General features: G+C 43.5%; 1 protein-coding gene across 1 annotated transcript in view; it reads left to right on the top strand.

Moving 5' to 3' along the window:
• The window catches only part of lrp1bb (low density lipoprotein receptor-related protein 1Bb), a 201,462-nt gene that overhangs the window by 83,120 nt on the left and 101,370 nt on the right, over positions 1 to 16,972 (top strand). The window contains exons 21-27 of the mRNA XM_085435115.1: positions 1,388 to 1,570; positions 4,251 to 4,451; positions 5,964 to 6,209; positions 8,672 to 8,869; positions 9,705 to 9,909; positions 13,164 to 13,328; positions 13,584 to 13,828. Coding sequence (XP_085291241.1) covers positions 1,388 to 1,570; positions 4,251 to 4,451; positions 5,964 to 6,209; positions 8,672 to 8,869; positions 9,705 to 9,909; positions 13,164 to 13,328; positions 13,584 to 13,828 — 1,443 coding nt within the window. The remainder of the gene's footprint in view (positions 1 to 1,387; positions 1,571 to 4,250; positions 4,452 to 5,963; positions 6,210 to 8,671; positions 8,870 to 9,704; positions 9,910 to 13,163; positions 13,329 to 13,583; positions 13,829 to 16,972) is intronic.

Genomic DNA, 16,972 nt, shown 5'->3' on the forward strand with positions numbered 1-16,972 from the left:
TTACATGACATTCACTTAATTTAAATATTTTCCTTTTCTTTATAGTTCGAGAAGATCATACTTTTATAACTCTTTTTGAACAGTTTTATGTTTGGACGTTGCTTTAATTCCATATTCAGACTGTTCCACAGTTTCACTCCATGCACAGAAACACAAAAGCTTTTTCTTGTAGTGCGTACCTTCGTTGTTTTGAAGTTACAAAAACCCCTTAAATTATAACTTCCTTCTTTCAAAACAAACATACTCTGAATATTTCCTGGCAGTTCTTTATTTTTTGCTTTGAATAGAATTTGTGCTGTTTGGAATTTCACTCGATCGTAAATTTTTCAATATTTCAGTGCAAAAATAGTGAGTTTGTATGTTCCTGTAACCTGCAGTGTGGATGATTCCAACTGCTTTTTTTGAAGAGTAAAAAGTGAATGTAATGTTTTATAGTTGTTGCCCCAGACCTCTGCACAATAGCTTAAGTATGGTGAAACCAGTGAACAGTAGAATATGAAGTGATGTTTGTCAAATACCTGCTTTGCCTTGTTTAGTGTTGCAATGCTTCGTGATACTTTGGAATGAATATCTCTTATGTGAGCTCTCAGTTGAGTTTTTCATCTGTTATTACCCCCAGAAATTTATTTTCACTGACTCTTCCAATATCAGCACCATTTATTTGAATCTTTGCGTTTGTATTTAAACCACTATTTCCAAATAATGTAAGTTTAGATTTTCATATCTTAGTGAGGACCTCTCACTGACATATGCTTTCCCTGTCCCCTTACTCTAACCATGAAGAGTGGATGTGTAACCCTGACCCTCAGCCTAACCCTAACCAGCCAACAGGGGACAAAGAAATTACACAAAATTCCTAACAAGCAAAACGGGACAAAAACTAACGAACAAAAAAGACCAGGCTCATCGGGGGAAGAGGAGGACCTCAGGGTGGACTTCGGTCCACAGAGGAACACTTAAACTTTTGTCCTTAAATGTCTTCAAACTGGTGGGCACAGCATTTTGTCCCCATAAGGACTGTTGGTCTCCACAAGCATAGCAGCATGCCTGTTTTCTGTCCTCACAAGGATGTCTAAACATGTGCACACACACACACACACGCAGCCGTCGTACCCGATTGTTTGATGAAACCCGTGTGTGTGATATACTAACCAGAGCGATTAAAGAAGACAGAAATATCTCGGACACATAAACCTTAAAGACTTGTGAAATAACTCCATTCTTCTCGGGGTGCTGACCTGTTATAGACGCCGCTGCCCGGCTCACTATCATAAATATTTGCCACCAATACGTCTCTTTTAAAATAAAGGTTAACTGCGAGGTTTTTGCCCGTGACACTTTGCTGTATATCTCAAAGGCATTCATTGTCAAATTAATTTTGTTTTAGTGTTGCCGCCGGTGATCGAGTGCAGTGCCGAGGAATTCCACTGCGTCACCGACGGGACCTGCATCCCGGAGCGCTGGAGCTGTGACGGCGATAAGGACTGTGAGGACGGGAGCGATGAGAAGGACTGCGAGGGCACGAAGAGGATGTGTGACCCCAAGGCTAAGTTCACCTGCAAAGATACAGGTAGTGAATACAGCGCAGTGTTAACAACGAGCTGTGAGTTAATGTGCAGGTGACAGGTAGAAACACACAGAGCGGTCCTGGAGGTGCCACCTCTGTGTTGGGGTCCTGTTGTTGTTGTAACTCAACAATTAATGCAAACTGATGTTTCGTAGCTTTGAGATACTTTCCAGATTTTTTTGAATGTTTACACTTCATTAGTCAGCTGACAGTGATGCTGTGGGTCTGACTGCGGTAACATCGGGTCCTGAGGCATAAAAATTAAACTTAGCATGGATTTGAGTTCAGTAAGTAAACCTTTAAACAAGAGTGAATGTAGTGAAATCCAGCATATGAGAGAGTCCACAATATTTGAATGAGTTATAAATGAATCTGAGCATCTGCGTGTGGTTCTTCAACCAATCAGAGTCTGTTTAAACCGTCCACGCACCCCGACTGAGCATCTACCTTCTTGTATTAAATGTAAGAAAAAGGGCAAAAACAAAAAAAGTCCTGTAGTCCTGGAATTTTCCACTTATCACTAAACGCTTTTCCTTTTCATTTTTGCTGCATGGTGACAGGTTGGCTAAAGCACACAGTTATTATTCTCTCTAGTTGCGCCGTGTCAGATCTCTGTTCACTCATGCAGTTTGTTCTGTCCTCCTCTGAAGAACACACTGCCCTCTCTGGAAATATTCAAAAAGGCCTTTCTAAAAGAGCCGGTCTTTGCAGCTCTGACGGATGAAGGAGAGCCAGAGATGAAGAGGATAATCTGAAGCAATGCAACAAAACAGCATCTAGCGTGATAGCAGCTTAAGCAAACTATGAAGTCAAGCTCAGGCACAATCTCAGTGACATCAGCTGATTCCTCAGTCGATATGCTTCAATGGATCAGATTTAGCTTCCCCACTGGTGCTGCACATGTGCAAACCAGTTCACAGCCCAGCTTTCCCTTCCTGCTCCCAGTTCGTGCACGTGACAAAAGCGTGTGCTCTTTTTTTACGCTGTCCATGTGTGAGTATAAAAAGCAAGCACGATATATACCACCAATTAGATCATTACTATAATGCAGTGAGATGCTTCACTTGACTGTGGTGCCTGCTATTAATACTACATATTAATAAGTAATGCTAATAGTACAAGCACAGTAATTTATCCAGAAGCACTTTTTTTTTGCATGAAATATCTAATCTCATGCCTTTAAATACAGTGTTTGATAAAGTATTCAGTCACAGGGAGGAGAGTCAGACATTTAAATGGGGGAAGGATTTATTCTCAATTTGAAACTTTTAGCCTGAGACAGTTTAATGAGGAACTTCTAGCCTGGAATCACTGCCAGATATTGCAGGAATAAATCTGGATTACAGTGCCTACTGTATACAATCCATGCATCCATTTATATGGGAGTGGATATAGTGTGTGCTTTTATCAGGGATCTTTACCTTTAGCATTACACTAAGTATTACAGTGTTGCTGTGCAGTCAGGATCACGTGGATGATATCAGCAAATATTCAGTTCAATTCAACTTTATTCATACAGCACCAAATCACAACACCAGTCGCCTCAAGGCGCTTTATACTGTAAGGTCGACCCTACAAATATGAAGCTCTTTATACACTAATTGGTGAGAAATGTTCAAATGCACACAGAAAACACTGTAAATGCACTCGTCTATTATTTAAAAGTGCATTTGCAGCCACACTGAGGACCATCTCAAGAGAGTAGCCATCTCTCATTTGTGGCTACGCTAACGTTTTGTTGAATTAAATATGAAACCTGATATTTTAGTAGGTTGGTTATATTTGGAAAGAAGATAAAAAAGTATTTCACCCTCAAATAAATAATAATAAGCAATAGCCACGTTTAATAAATCCACTCAGGAGGAGGTTTCCCCGTCGTGCCGCCCACTCTGAACAAAATCCGTTTCCCTCCTTTTACATCCTCGATCCATCCTCTGCTCGCAGACTGTGCGGTTTTCAGGCTGTGTCGTTCAAGGTGAAATTTTCAGGATGGAGATAATTCAATTACACAAATGATTAACCTCCTTGTCCATGTGCATTAGCACAAAAACAGCCCAACACAGCATCTGCGCCACAAGTGTCGAGCATATTTTACTCACGGAGAAGCGTTTGTGTTTATCTTTGCAACTACGGTACCACTAAATGAGACATTTAGGACCTGACGGGTTAAATCAGCAGCGTCGTGTGAATGCATTTTTATTTAAAAGCAAACATACGCAGTCGCGGCACCATCCCATGTCAGTTTGCACCGATCTGGCGCCAAACACGCCGGTGGGATCGAAAATGTGGAAAACATACAAGCTTTGAGTGATGCTGATACATCCCAGTGTCTCTGTTATTCACCCCCCTCGTGGTTCTACCTACATCTTCCTGCCTGCAATGAGGGATTTACCAATCAGGCTCCTTTGCACAGCACAGGGAATATTGATTGTATGTGGACTTTTTCATCGGTTTAAACACAAACCAGAGAGGCAGCTTGTTGACTGTGGCCTTCTGGGAATAATACATGGCGTTTGTTTTAAGGTTATGACAAAAGAACTGAGAAATCCGTCTCCCCCTGAATGCATCACTCAGCAGGGAGCTTTATTTCTGAATCCTGTGGAAATAAGGAGATTTCATCAGCTGGTCATCAAACGTTCACCTGCTTGAAAGATTTGTGCTAATGTTTGCTCGGCTCCTGCAGGCAAGTGCATCACAAAGAGCTGGGTGTGCGACGGGGACATCGACTGTGAGGACCGCTCGGACGAAGAGTCGTGTGAGTCGGCTGCGTGCAAGCCGCCCAAGTACCCGTGTGCCAACGACTCCTCGGTCTGCCTCACGCCCGATAAGATCTGCAACGGCAAAGTGGACTGTGCGGATCGCTCCGACGAAGGACCCATCTGTGGTAATGATGTCTTATGTCTAAAGTATGTGGACACACGAGTCGTGTGTGATTACTGAGGATCTAATCCCACAACACTGGATCAACCAGTGAACATAATGTTCTACACATGGCTCCGCCTACATCCAGAGCAAAGCTCACCCACGCGCTTCTTCTATTTTATCGCGTTTTACCGTCCGCTGTCACACTTTTTGTAAAAATTCCGGCTTTTCTCGTTTTCCTTTCTGGCGTTGAGGTTTCCAAACGCAGCCTTTTGTTGTGGACAGCTAATGCGGACAGCTCATCAAACGCTCAGTCAGAAAAAGGTTGGAAAAGTTTCCGGAGTAGTTGAGTCATACCAGTGTCAACAGATTCTGACAAGTTACACAGCGGATAATTAGACATATGACAAAACTTGTCAACGGCGAGATCCAAGCTGACTGTAACGGGTGTTCTTCCTCAGGAACATTTACACCCACCTTTCAAGCCCACGAGAGAATGTTTCACATAAGAATCATTGTAAGTGGGAAGACTAAAGAGAAAGTGTCATAAATAATGACTTCCATCCACGGAAACTTTGAACGATGCACTTTGTGCATGGATGGATTAATGAAAACTTGATGTGTAGCAGCAGTTTAGAACCAAAGAAAGTCGATGCAAAGACAAGCAAGCCTTTGTTTAAGGAAAATCTGCATTTACAGGGTTTCACATCATCACACGTATGATATGCAAGTATGTTGTGATGTTCGGAATGCCAAAAATCTCCCACTGGAGCTCTTCGGTGTCCCGTCAGCATGTAACTGGTGTCTGTTGAGACCAAAGGGACAGAATATGAAGTCTGCAAGTGTTTGTCCAACAGCCTTCAGATGAGACAGATTATCTCATGTGAGCAGCTCTTCCCATCTAATCTCTTAAAAGTGAGCAGCGTAAACACGGAGGCTCATTTTCGAGAGCGTCACTAGCCGAGCCTCGTGGGGGCCTCACAGGACCCTCGAGTGTTTTTGTAGCTAAAAGAGCTTCTGGCTCCTCATTGAAAATTAGGCTGTGTTCAGATGGGACCTCAGGGGTCTGAGTTGCACCAGCTCAGCAGGATTCACACCCACCATTCAGCCACTGTGACTGTTTTGTTCATTTCTCCTTATGTTGCTAAGTCCAGGTCTCGTTCACAGCTTCATTTTCACTCCATGTTTCATCTCGAGCTGCTAATTAACGAGAACTTTACGACAGGATGAGGAGCACAAAGTTAAGACTTGTTTTTTTATGTAATTTCTGGAAAAAATGAGTTTTTTCCTGCTTTGCTTTAAATGCAAATAGACGCCACTCTTCTCCTCATGAATCTGCACCACCTGCTGTTTATGTGCCTGCTCATTACACACCACCTTTATGCTTGACTTATGATGTCTGCAGCAGCTCACAGTTTAAAAGACCACGTCTTTTTTCCTATGCGCAAATATTAAACCTTTAGGATTCCTGTCAGACAGACACAGATTCATCTCTGTGTACTTTCTAAGATTTCGGGACCTTTCTTCACCCCAGATTTGTGCCTTGTAGCCAGAGGGGGCTGCAGTCACCAGTGCACTGTGGCACCGGGGAAAGGAGTTGTGTGTTCGTGTCCCCCCGGGCTTCACCTGGACTCCAGCAACAAGACGTGTGAGGTGGTGGACTACTGCAGCCGTCACCTGAAGTGCAGCCAAGTGTGTGAGCAGTACAAGACCACAGTGAAGTGTTCCTGTTATCCAGGATGGATGCTCGACTCGGACGGCGACAGCTGTCACAGCACAGGTAACAGACCCGAGCCTTCTAATGTTTGTTTCAGTGATGCTGCAGGCTGCCTCCAGCGTGCAGCACTGCCGGTCTGTGGCTGCAGTAATAATACATTTGTCCTTGGCCGTGGTGCACCTGCACCGCGTTTGATTTTGAGTTGTAATCTCAGCTTCTGTGCGAGCGAGTAATTGAAAAATGTGAGTTTTAATTATAGAGAAACGTATAATCGATTGATTCTGCGGACGGTAGCGGCTGAAACACGAGCGCGTGATGGGAAGGTCCTCGTGTTAGCGTCTGTGAGTGGTAAAAAAGTGAGGAGGTAGTCTGAAGAACAGTAATAGACGGTGATTTAGAGTATCTATCTATTCAAATCCAATCAAATGTGAAGAGGCTCGGCTCCATGAGAGCTGTCTGTTTCCATCTCCTGTGATGCTGAGTGAGCCAGCTCTGCTAGCTGACTCACCTCAGGCCCAAACACACACGTTTAACCGGCCTGGCATCGCATAATAAAGTCAAACTTTCTCCTGATGTGATTGCTGTGACTCACTAATCCACTTGATTAGACTGCTTTGAAGCCGCTGCAACACAATAGTTGCACACATGCTGTTGGACCGTCGCGTTCAGATTTATGGACCTGGCTTTGATTACTCGCTTCTCTCTTTGGCGCCGAGATTGATGGCAGTTGCAGCTCTAATCTTACATTAACGCAGGAAAATACACAATTTTCTCTGGGAGCTGATCTGAATTGTACAGCTTCATCATAAATCACGTTTTGCATGCAAACACAAGCATTGCACCTGAATCCTGAGAAGCGTTGCTGCTGGATGCTTTGTAAAGTCCGGAGCTCACGTCTTTTCTTCCTTTTCATATCGCAGTAATAAATGGGGGGAAAAAGCTGCGAGTACGCGTCGTCTCTGCAGAAGCATTGTAGCTCGTTCGGTCGCAGCACTGAGATGTGACATTGAGGCAAGGACACAGTTTTAATTACATCTGTGTTCCCTAAAGTGTGACTGAGTAAAGCGTGCTGTGAAGAAAAGACTTGCAAAAGTTTTGAAATACTAAGTGCAGTTTGTGTACAAGTGTCCATGTGTCGCTTGGAACAAGCGTTAGCTGTGCGCCTCTCAGGAGACGAGCTGCACTGGAGGCAGAAATAGCGTCCGGAGCCTCGGTGGGCGAGGCCGAGTTTGGGATTGGGAGCGCTGTTTGCCAGCGTTACGACTTGTCGCTAGATTTAGACACTTCTCAGAGACCCTACAGCATTTATTCCTCAAAGGACACGACTTACAAATGTATCTGCTTTTTTCAGAAACGGGAAAATGCCGCGCGTTGTGTTGCCAAACACTTTGGGAACCGTCGGTTTGGCTGCATCCGATGCATATAAATGCACGCCACATTATGGCTGAGCCAATGAGAAATGTTTAAAAGCGTGTCATCTGCACAGCGCACTGAGCCGATGGAAGCCGAGTGAAGGGAATATATTGAAGCAAATTAAGCTTAATTGTTTTAATTACTATGCAAATTTTAGCAGTTGTCATTAATAGCACGGACAGCGGCTCTGTGCTGTGTGACTTATTAAAATGTCTTCTAGGGAACAAAAGAGCCTTCGATCGCTGATCGTAGCGTCTACGTATCTGCATGTGCTGCAGCATGCAGCCCTGAGAGCCCAGGAGCTCAGGCTGCCATTAAGCCCAACGCTACTATGGCATCATCTAAAGCTAGCTGCTAGCAGTTAGCACAAGGGTTGACATTCACTTTAATGGAAAAGGGAAGCAGATGTGTGATTTTAGGTAAAGCAGGGAAGGACGGTGACTTCACTAAACAAGGCAGCAGCCATGCAGACTCGCGACTCTAATATTTGCTAAACAAGATCATTTAATTCCTCGGTGTGGACGACATGTTTTAATAACAGGAGCTGGCACTGTGTGGGTACTGCGGGACAACAACGACCACCTTATCCATCCATCTGTCTGCTTATGTGCGCGTCAGTGTCTCCACTTTGTTGCAGGACTTCTTTATAAAAATAATAAAGCTGTTCTTGAGATTGAATTTGCTTCCTGCTCAGTGTGCACACACCGACAGGCCTCAGCTGGATGAATAGGAGAGGTGTCAGATTACAGCAGAGAGGAAAAAGGAGCAGAATAGGTCAGCGGCGATGTGCACGTATGTGCACGTATGCATCCGGTTTGCAGAGTCATCATTTTGGTTTGACTTTACAAAAAGACAAAAACCTGCAAGTCTTACCAAATATTTATATTTCACGTGATTCATGAGGGTCGTGGTTTATTTTAGTTTTCATGGTAGCATTATTTTTTTTCTTGTCTGTTTTTTAAATATATTTAGTAACAATAGTCAGAAATGAGTCTTTGTTAATACCTTACGGTGAAAATCCTGATGAAGACGGCCGCAGTGTTGAGTCTCATTCTTCTCATGGTGCGTTGATAACTTACACATACTTATTTCGACTGTCTCGCCTTCACCAGATCCCTTTGAGGCTTTCGTTATTTTCTCGATCCGGCACGAGATACGACGAATAGACCTTCACAAACGAGACTACAGCCTGCTGGTGCCAGGACTGAGGAACACCATCGCGTTAGACTTCCACTTCAACCACAGCCTCCTTTACTGGACAGACGTGGTGGAAGATAAGATCTACAGGGGGAAGCTCTCAGAGTCTGGAGGTATGCTCTCACACTGTCAGTAAGACCTTCGCTCATTTTTCCTCTCAGGCAGCGACGACGATGTTGTTCTGTTTTATTCTGCTGCTGTCACACAGACTCATTTCTGCTGCACGGGGCTGATATTGGCTCCTTACAGTTTATCTCAGGTTGAGCAAACTTAAAAATACTGCACAAGTCTAAAGCTTTTGTAGTACAAAGTCTCATAAAATGATGAATCAGAATTTCTCATTCGCTCTTTATTTTTGTGGGTGGCAGTGCATTCACTGAGTTCCCCAGCCTTTATTTGCCTCTGTGGAGCAGTGATATCACCTCTGTGGCTGTTCCACCCTCTGTGAAACACCCACAAAAGTCCATCCATCTGAGAATCGCTGATGGATTTTCATATATTTCTAATCCATTTGCCTTTTTTTGTAATAAACAGCTTCCCTCCAGATTATTCAGTTTCTTTGTTTGCTTCATGAATGTTTTCCTGCACTAACCACTGCTTCCTGCTGACTGTCGGTTATGTCAGTGCTGTATGAGCTACTTCCACACATGATGGGTGCAAACTGTTGGCAGCATCAGGTCTAAGCGTCGTCTGAAGTCCTCTGAAGTACTGAGGACATGCAGTTTGGTGCGGGGAACGTGCAGCACTCGAGCAGAGCACGCAGCTGTCAGCGCCCAGGGTTAGGGTCTGTTCTCACAGGCACTCAATCACACATCGCGCTGACTTAACGAGCTAGCAGGGCTCTGTTAAATCCAGACATTTGCCTTCTGGCACGCTTAGAGAAGTTCAGGGCTGAATGAATGTGAAAGAACGTGAAGTCATGCGGTCTTGCTGCCAATGCTGTTTCAGGGGTAACGGGAATCGAGGTGGTCGTGCAGCACGGCCTGGCCACTCCGGAGGGTCTGGCTGTGGACTGGATCACTGGGAAGCTGTACTGGATCGACAGCAATCTGGACCAGATCGAGGTGGCCAAGCTTAACGGAGACATGCGCACTACGCTCATAGCCGGAGGGATGGAGCATCCGCGGGCCATCGCTCTCGACCCGGGACAGGGGTACGTTGGGCACCAGCTCCCTCATTTACAGACTCGGTAGCTGTTTTTCCATCAGGCACCAAAATTATGAGAAAAGAAAAACACGCACATCCTCCGTCTGCTCTTCACGTCTGCATCGGCCTTGATGTATGAACATGTCTGTCATGTTGGGTTCATTAAAGCAGCAGTTATAAAATCCAGTCAGTAGTGCTTTGCTCTTTATTCCAGTAATAAGAGCTGCTGTACCTCCTGCTTTATATGCTTTACTTCTCTCTTGATCTTCGAGAATGTTTTTCTCTGAAACACTTTAACCACCGTTTTTAAAAACAAAAGCTTTGTCCTTATTTGAATCATTCGCCTCTGGGCCCAGTTTTCAAATCGTGCTGTTGTTTATCCTGCTGAGATGCACAGAGAGGGTCTTTGCAGAATGATCTGTGGCTTTGAAGTGAATGACTTTTCTGTGCCCTGCAGTCAGCAAGCATGTCTGCAACAGCAGCGTAACAGGTCCAGCTCATTATTAGCCACTGATACGACACATCTGGAGACTTCGTATGTTGTTGGTGCCTGAAGAGAAAGAGAACAGTGGGAGCTCGTCATGTTTAGCTTGAAATGCACGAGGCATTGCTTAAAGGCTGCAGGCTTATAGGTACCTCATGTGTGTTTTTGTTGTAATAATGCTTTTTGGATTAGAGTGATTTAAATCTCCTTTATAAGAAACATATTCCAGCACGTGGGAACAGGAAGAGTCAAACTTCAGGACATCTGGATATATGTGCATATATTTATCTCAGCTAGTGAAACAATGATGCTGTTACGTGCATAATAGTTTTCTTTTTAATATCTTACATCTTCTCAGAAGTCCTCTTCAGTTAGTGTGAAGTAGGTGGAGGTTATGTTTCTATACGTGGAGATTGTCCACATGCTGTCTTTGTTACACAAAGTAAATGAATAAAAGACGGATAAACTGGTAAATGTCTGAAAGTAATTACAATCATGCTTTTGATCATTTTAACACACATGTAGGTGAGGATTGCTGCTTACGTTTGTCTGCTTTAAGTCAGGTGACTGTTTTCTGTCAGGACGTCGATGCATAACAAAGGCTTGGATCTGAATATCGGAGTTTCTCATCCTCACCTTTCTCGTCATTTAGCCAAACGACTCAGTCTTTGTCTCCTCTGACCAGAAAACCTTTGTCCAGACAGCAGCGTGGTGTGGATTTCAGAGCGGGCACCTCCTCAGTCCATGGCGATGTAAAACTGGTTCCAGTGTGGTCGGTCACACTGGTGTTGCAGCTGTTTCCAGTTCATGGCAGCTTGAGCGTTGGTTTGTTCCTGAACATCCCAGGATGACAGTTTAGGTCTTCTTTCAGAAACTGATGACACATCTTTATATCTACATGCTTTTGTTTGAATTGATGAAACCTGTCCCAGCATGTGGGAACATGTCATCGTCCTGAGACCTTTACTGAGGAAGTATTGGTGAGTCCAGTGAGCGCTGTCTTTATTCTGCCACAGAGACATCGTCAGTTGTAGTCGGTTATTTCAGTAATTAAACCAAGTGAGTGTACGTATGTGAGCCTGTCTGTATACTTTTGACCTGTGTAGTTTAGAGACGATCCAAAAAGGACCGGGCGTCCACATGTGGGGACGTCACATTTTGGGTTGTCTAGACCACAAGACTAAATTTTGCTCTTTCCAATGAGCCATGTTGTTCAAAGGGGCAAAGTTGTTGTTTCTCATTTAGTTTTTGTACTAAATGCTGCTGTGTTCAGACTCCAAATAAAGAGTTTTGCACATCGTTAGTCAGTTGTGACTTTATGGTGTTCTATCGAACTCTACAAAGGCAAATAGCAAAGAGAAATTAAAGATGCATGCTACGAAAGTGCTCGGGTCTCAGGAGGTTAAAGTCATTCAAAGCTGTACAATCATCCCACCCGGAAACCAGCCAAAGGAGTCATTAGGAGGCTGAATCACCAGGACGTTTATGACATGGCGTTCAAGGCCAGCGTAAGAAAACCTCTTTGTTCTGTTCTGGTCTGGAGCAAAATGTCCCGTCAGAAATATGACCGGCTGCTCCTGTTTGATCCAGTGCAGTGTGGTTCGCTCCTGTTGACACAGGCAGTGTACTGTGAGCTCAAATTTAGCAGTAAAAGACGCAACATGCCAATTTTCTGTCCTCACAAGGACGCCTAAACATGTACACACCCACAATCTGAATTTACCCTCAGTGCTTTGCATCAGTGCTTAATAATAATAATAAATATAATAGAGCTCTACCCATTAAGACGACACTGCTTGACATTAAAAAAATACCCGAGACATGTTAAAAATAAACGAGTTACTTTTTTCCAAGAGCAAAAGTAAGAAATCGGTTATGTGCGTAACCACCGCGATCCTGGAAGTCGAGTTAATTTTACACTGTCTGTCTACAGCATCCATCATCAGCAAAGCATGAATCGGTTTGCCTCTGCCGCTGGTGTGCTGCTCGGATTTCACTGAGAACTAACCACGAGTTGTATATTTTGGCCGGTGCATTTAAGATTAGAGCAAAGCCAGACTTTCCAAAAATCAATTTAACACTCTTAAGAAATGAGTAATCTGCTCATGCACTCCCCCTATAGCGGGAGGATGACTACAGTACATTTCATGGTTGTGCAGAGTAGGATTAATGGCTGCTTTTGGTGCCTAAAGGCGCATTTCCATTACAGGGCAATAATTCTAATCTAATTACTCAAATCCACTCAAAGTAGTGGGTCATTGATCAGGGACGCCTTATCAAGTGAATAAGGCTATCGATCTGCTCGAGGATATTTCTTCCTAACACAGTGTCGTTGTCGTCGGTGTGTGATTTAAGCTCGAGGACCCGGTTTCCCGTCCGTTCTGGATGACCTTGTGGACCGGCGTTAGCGTTGATGTTCGCTGCGTTGGAGTAGGACTCGGGGTAGTGTCCTGGCCGCATCAATAATGGTGTTCATTTTCAGGCCTCATTGAGCTGTGAAAAGTCATAATAAAACAGATGGCCTCCCATTTCCAGGCCTGTCACAGATGTTGAGGGTTGCGCCGGATCGCTGGTGCTGCTCTTGGACAATCATCATTGCCACTGTCTGTGTTAACACACGCAGTTACAGCATCATTTTATTGCGAGCAATTACCCCATTTTTCAGCTTCTGGCTTTGACAAACAGCAGTAAATGATGGCTTGTAAAGCCTAACAGGCAGTTTTGTGGATGTATGTTTTTTTCTTGGTCTGTTGTATAAACATTTTTCCTTTTCCAAGGATCCTCTTCTGGACCGACTGGGATGCTACTTTCCCCCGAATCGAGGCTGCATCAATGAGCGGAGGAGGCAGACACATTGTGTTTAAGGACATGGAGATTGGAGCCTGGCCTAACGGACTAACACTGGACCATTTGGAAAAGAGAATTGTTTGGACCGATGCACGGTTAGTCTTCATCTTCTTTGTAGGACTTCTGAGGCATGTGTGGCATTAAATTCTCCCAGCAGGCATGAAATAATGGAGAAAATGTAATATCTGGTACAATGGCCACCTCTTGGTTTAAGTGGGTCTTGAACAATTTAGTAGGTCCATCAGTGGACTGGAGGGTTTCACTGTGATCTCCCTGTGTCCACTCGTCCCCTTCGATGCATTTGAAGAGTCGTTTAAAGCACTGATACGCTGTCGGCCTCTCTTGAACAGCTCCGACGCCATTTTCTCTGCCCTCTACGATGGTACGGGCGTCATCGAGATCCTCAGGGGCCACGAATACCTGTCCCACCCCTTCGCCGTGTCTCTCTTCGGGGGCAGTGTTTACTGGACGGACTGGAGGACGAACACTTTAGCGAGAGCCAATAAGTGGACCGGGCAAAATGTGACGGTCATCCAGAAGACGAGTGCTCAGCCTTTTGACTTGCAGATCTTCCACCCCAGCAGGCAACCGCAAGGTGAGCTCGTTATTTCTGGCTTTGCTGTTAGAAACGGGAAAAGCTTCGATGGCTGGATGTGTACAACGTGTTTAAGGAGTTTGAAATAATGAATCAGAGCATTCAGTTATAACACCAATAAAAAATTGAATTTGGGTTTAATCCTGTCGTACTAGAGGAACTACTGTGGATTCAGTCTCATGTAGCAAAAGGAAGAAAAATGAAGCATATTGCAATTAATTTCAGCTTCTGCCTTTGCCTTAATTTGGCCTGTCAGTCAATGAGCATGTGTCTGAATGAAAAGGTAGTCATGCAGAGAATTAGCTAGCTTGAGTTAATGGTACCTTTTAATGTTTTTTTTTCATCATCCATATTATTGTAATTGGCTTATATTCCCTTTTTTTCTTGTACAAAATGTGAATAATGGAAGCTGCTGAGTGAGGAGCACATCTGCCAGTGAATAACTGTGGCATGTCCAATAAGCAAATCAATTAAAGTGTGAATGGGGTGTTGTGATTGCAGAAAATATTCAAAATACTTCTGAAACTTCATTAATATTCACTCCAGATCTGTATTCGCATCGCCGTGGAACAGGTAATCGATTCAGCGAGATGCTAAGAAGCCAAGTTCCTGACCACAAAAGAAGCAGAGTTGATGAGCTATCTGACAGGAGGCCTACACGTGTTTTATTTGATATGCAGATCGGGCTGTGAGATACAGTGCCAGGCTTGAAATTAATAGCACTGACTGCATTTTCAATCAACTGTTTTTTTTCTTTGACATTGAATTTTGATTTATTTGTAAAACAGATGCATCAGAATTAAACCTGGATTTTGACAGTTTGGTCACATGTGCCAACAACCTGATCGATGTCTCCATCAAGTATCAGCCCTGTCCTCCTTCCTCATGTGTGATGCAGATGTTTTATCTGTCATCACCAAGACCTGTCGGTAAATCTGCATGCACGCGCTGAACGAGCCGAGGCTTTATGGACCTGAGACACCAGGACCGAGCAGAAGGTTACTTTAGCTTATCGCCTCTTTAAGACTGTATATTAGAGAGTAAGAACACAACAGGGTGATGACAGTGAGTTCTACTGATGCCGTTGAACTGTTGGAGAAGCTCGACTTGGGAATCATCTGAGCCTGCAGAGGCGCTACCGTGACTCTAACACTATCACTGCAACTTTCAACATGTCAGTATGCATTTTATCCAGGCCTGTCGGCGTTAATCGCGTTAAAATGACGTTACCGCCAAAACTGTAGTAACGCGGCTAACGCGGCTAGTCCCTTTGCGTGGGGCTAGGCGGAGCCAACACGTTAGCGGGGGCAGCTTGTTAACGCTGACAGCCCTAATTTTTGTTACCGCAAAATGTGGTTGTCAAGGAGACGGCGTGATTAACATGTCCAAATTAGTAAATAAACGTTGCATATACTTAACAAACTGAACTGTGTGTGTTAGAGAGTAGACCACGTGTTTACTGCAGGTATTACAGTCGCGGGTCCTCTGTGACATCATGAGCTGTTACAGTCACATCCACAGCCTGTGACATTCATGCATCTGAGTTAGTCAGACCGTACCCAGCGTTATGCTTCTCTGCATGCAGCGTACGGCTGTGTGCAGATCTGCTTTACAGGGTTTGGAGTGTTTAAGAAAAGCGATGGTTTTCCAAAACTTTGCAGTCGGTGTTATTTTCTCGATTTCTCACCTTGGTCACGCTAAGTGTGTCCTGTGCTTGTTGGGTTTCTGTTTTAATGTTGCTAACGTCATCTCAGTTCATACACTCAACAACACTACCTGATAGACTGAACAACACCCATCCATCCATCCATCAATACAATATTGATACAATATTGATATTGTATCAACATTGTATCAACATTGTATCAACATTGTATCAATATTGTATCACTATTGATACAATGTTGATACAATATTGATACAATATTGTATCAACATTGTATCAACATTGTATCAACATTGTATCAATATTGTATCACTATTGATACAATATTGATACAATGTTGATACAATATTGATACAATATTGTATCAATAGTGATACAATATTGATACAATATTGATATTGTATCACTATTGATACAATATCAATATTGATACTGTATCAATATTGATACTACAGAACTACAATATTGTATCAATAGTGATACAATATTGTATCACTATTGATACAATATTGTATCAATATTGTATCACTATTGATACAATATTGATACTGTATCAATATTGTATCAATGTTGATACAATATCAATGTTGATACTGTATCAATATTGATACTACAGAACTACAATATTGTATCAATAGTGATACAATATTGTAGTTCTGTGCTGTATCATTTCTCTCCCTCACGCCTGCTATCAGGCAGCCTCTTCACTGAATTCAGCAGGTTAGTTAAAAATGGCATCAAGTTGTCTTTAACAACAGACATGTCCTAATACAGGGACCTCAGTGTCAGTGGACGTTCTGTCCTCGCAGTCACGGTAGATGAGTGTGAGCCAGGTCTTTCACCCAAAGAAGAGAGACAGCGCGTCGAATCCTTTCTGGAAAAAGCTCAAGTGGGGATGAGCTCACTATTAGTCACTTTAGCCAGAACCTGTGTCTCAGGATGTGATGCTTCACTGACCCCTGAACATCTGGATCGGAAAAGAAATGAAGGTGGGAGAAATGAGCACAACACCCAGCTTCCCTCTGAAGCTTCCAGCAGGGGCCGAAGGAGGGCCCAGGAGAGCATCGGGGCAATTCTAATGAATGACAGCAACAGGAAGCTTATTTTCATTTGGCCGTTATAAAGAGGCAGTAACATAAAAATCTATACTTTCAACAGTTTAACCAACACATGCTGATGTGTTCCTGTAACATCATGGTGCACTTACATTAAGCTCAGTGATTAGACTGCATAGACATTAATGTCTCCACTGAGTTTCTGTTTTCAGCAGTTGGGTCAGTTTTTCACTATAATCTATTTAGTGGCGTGAAACGTACAGCTGATGATAGCTCTACCTTAATTTTCTTCTGTTCCTTTAGTGACTGATGGACACAAACATATAAGTTCTGCATTCAGAGGCTTTAACAGAAAATGAATGTGTTTGTTTTCTTCTTGTTTTTGAGAGGTAACAGTTTCCGCTGCTTCTGAAAGTTTCAAAT

The sequence above is a fragment of the Copadichromis virginalis genome, linkage group LG16 (assembly GCF_057382275.1).
Source record: "Copadichromis virginalis isolate Kocher_CV1m ecotype Utaka linkage group LG16, C_Virginalis_male_GT1.1, whole genome shotgun sequence".
NCBI classification, from domain to species: Eukaryota; Metazoa; Chordata; class Actinopteri; order Cichliformes; family Cichlidae; genus Copadichromis; species Copadichromis virginalis.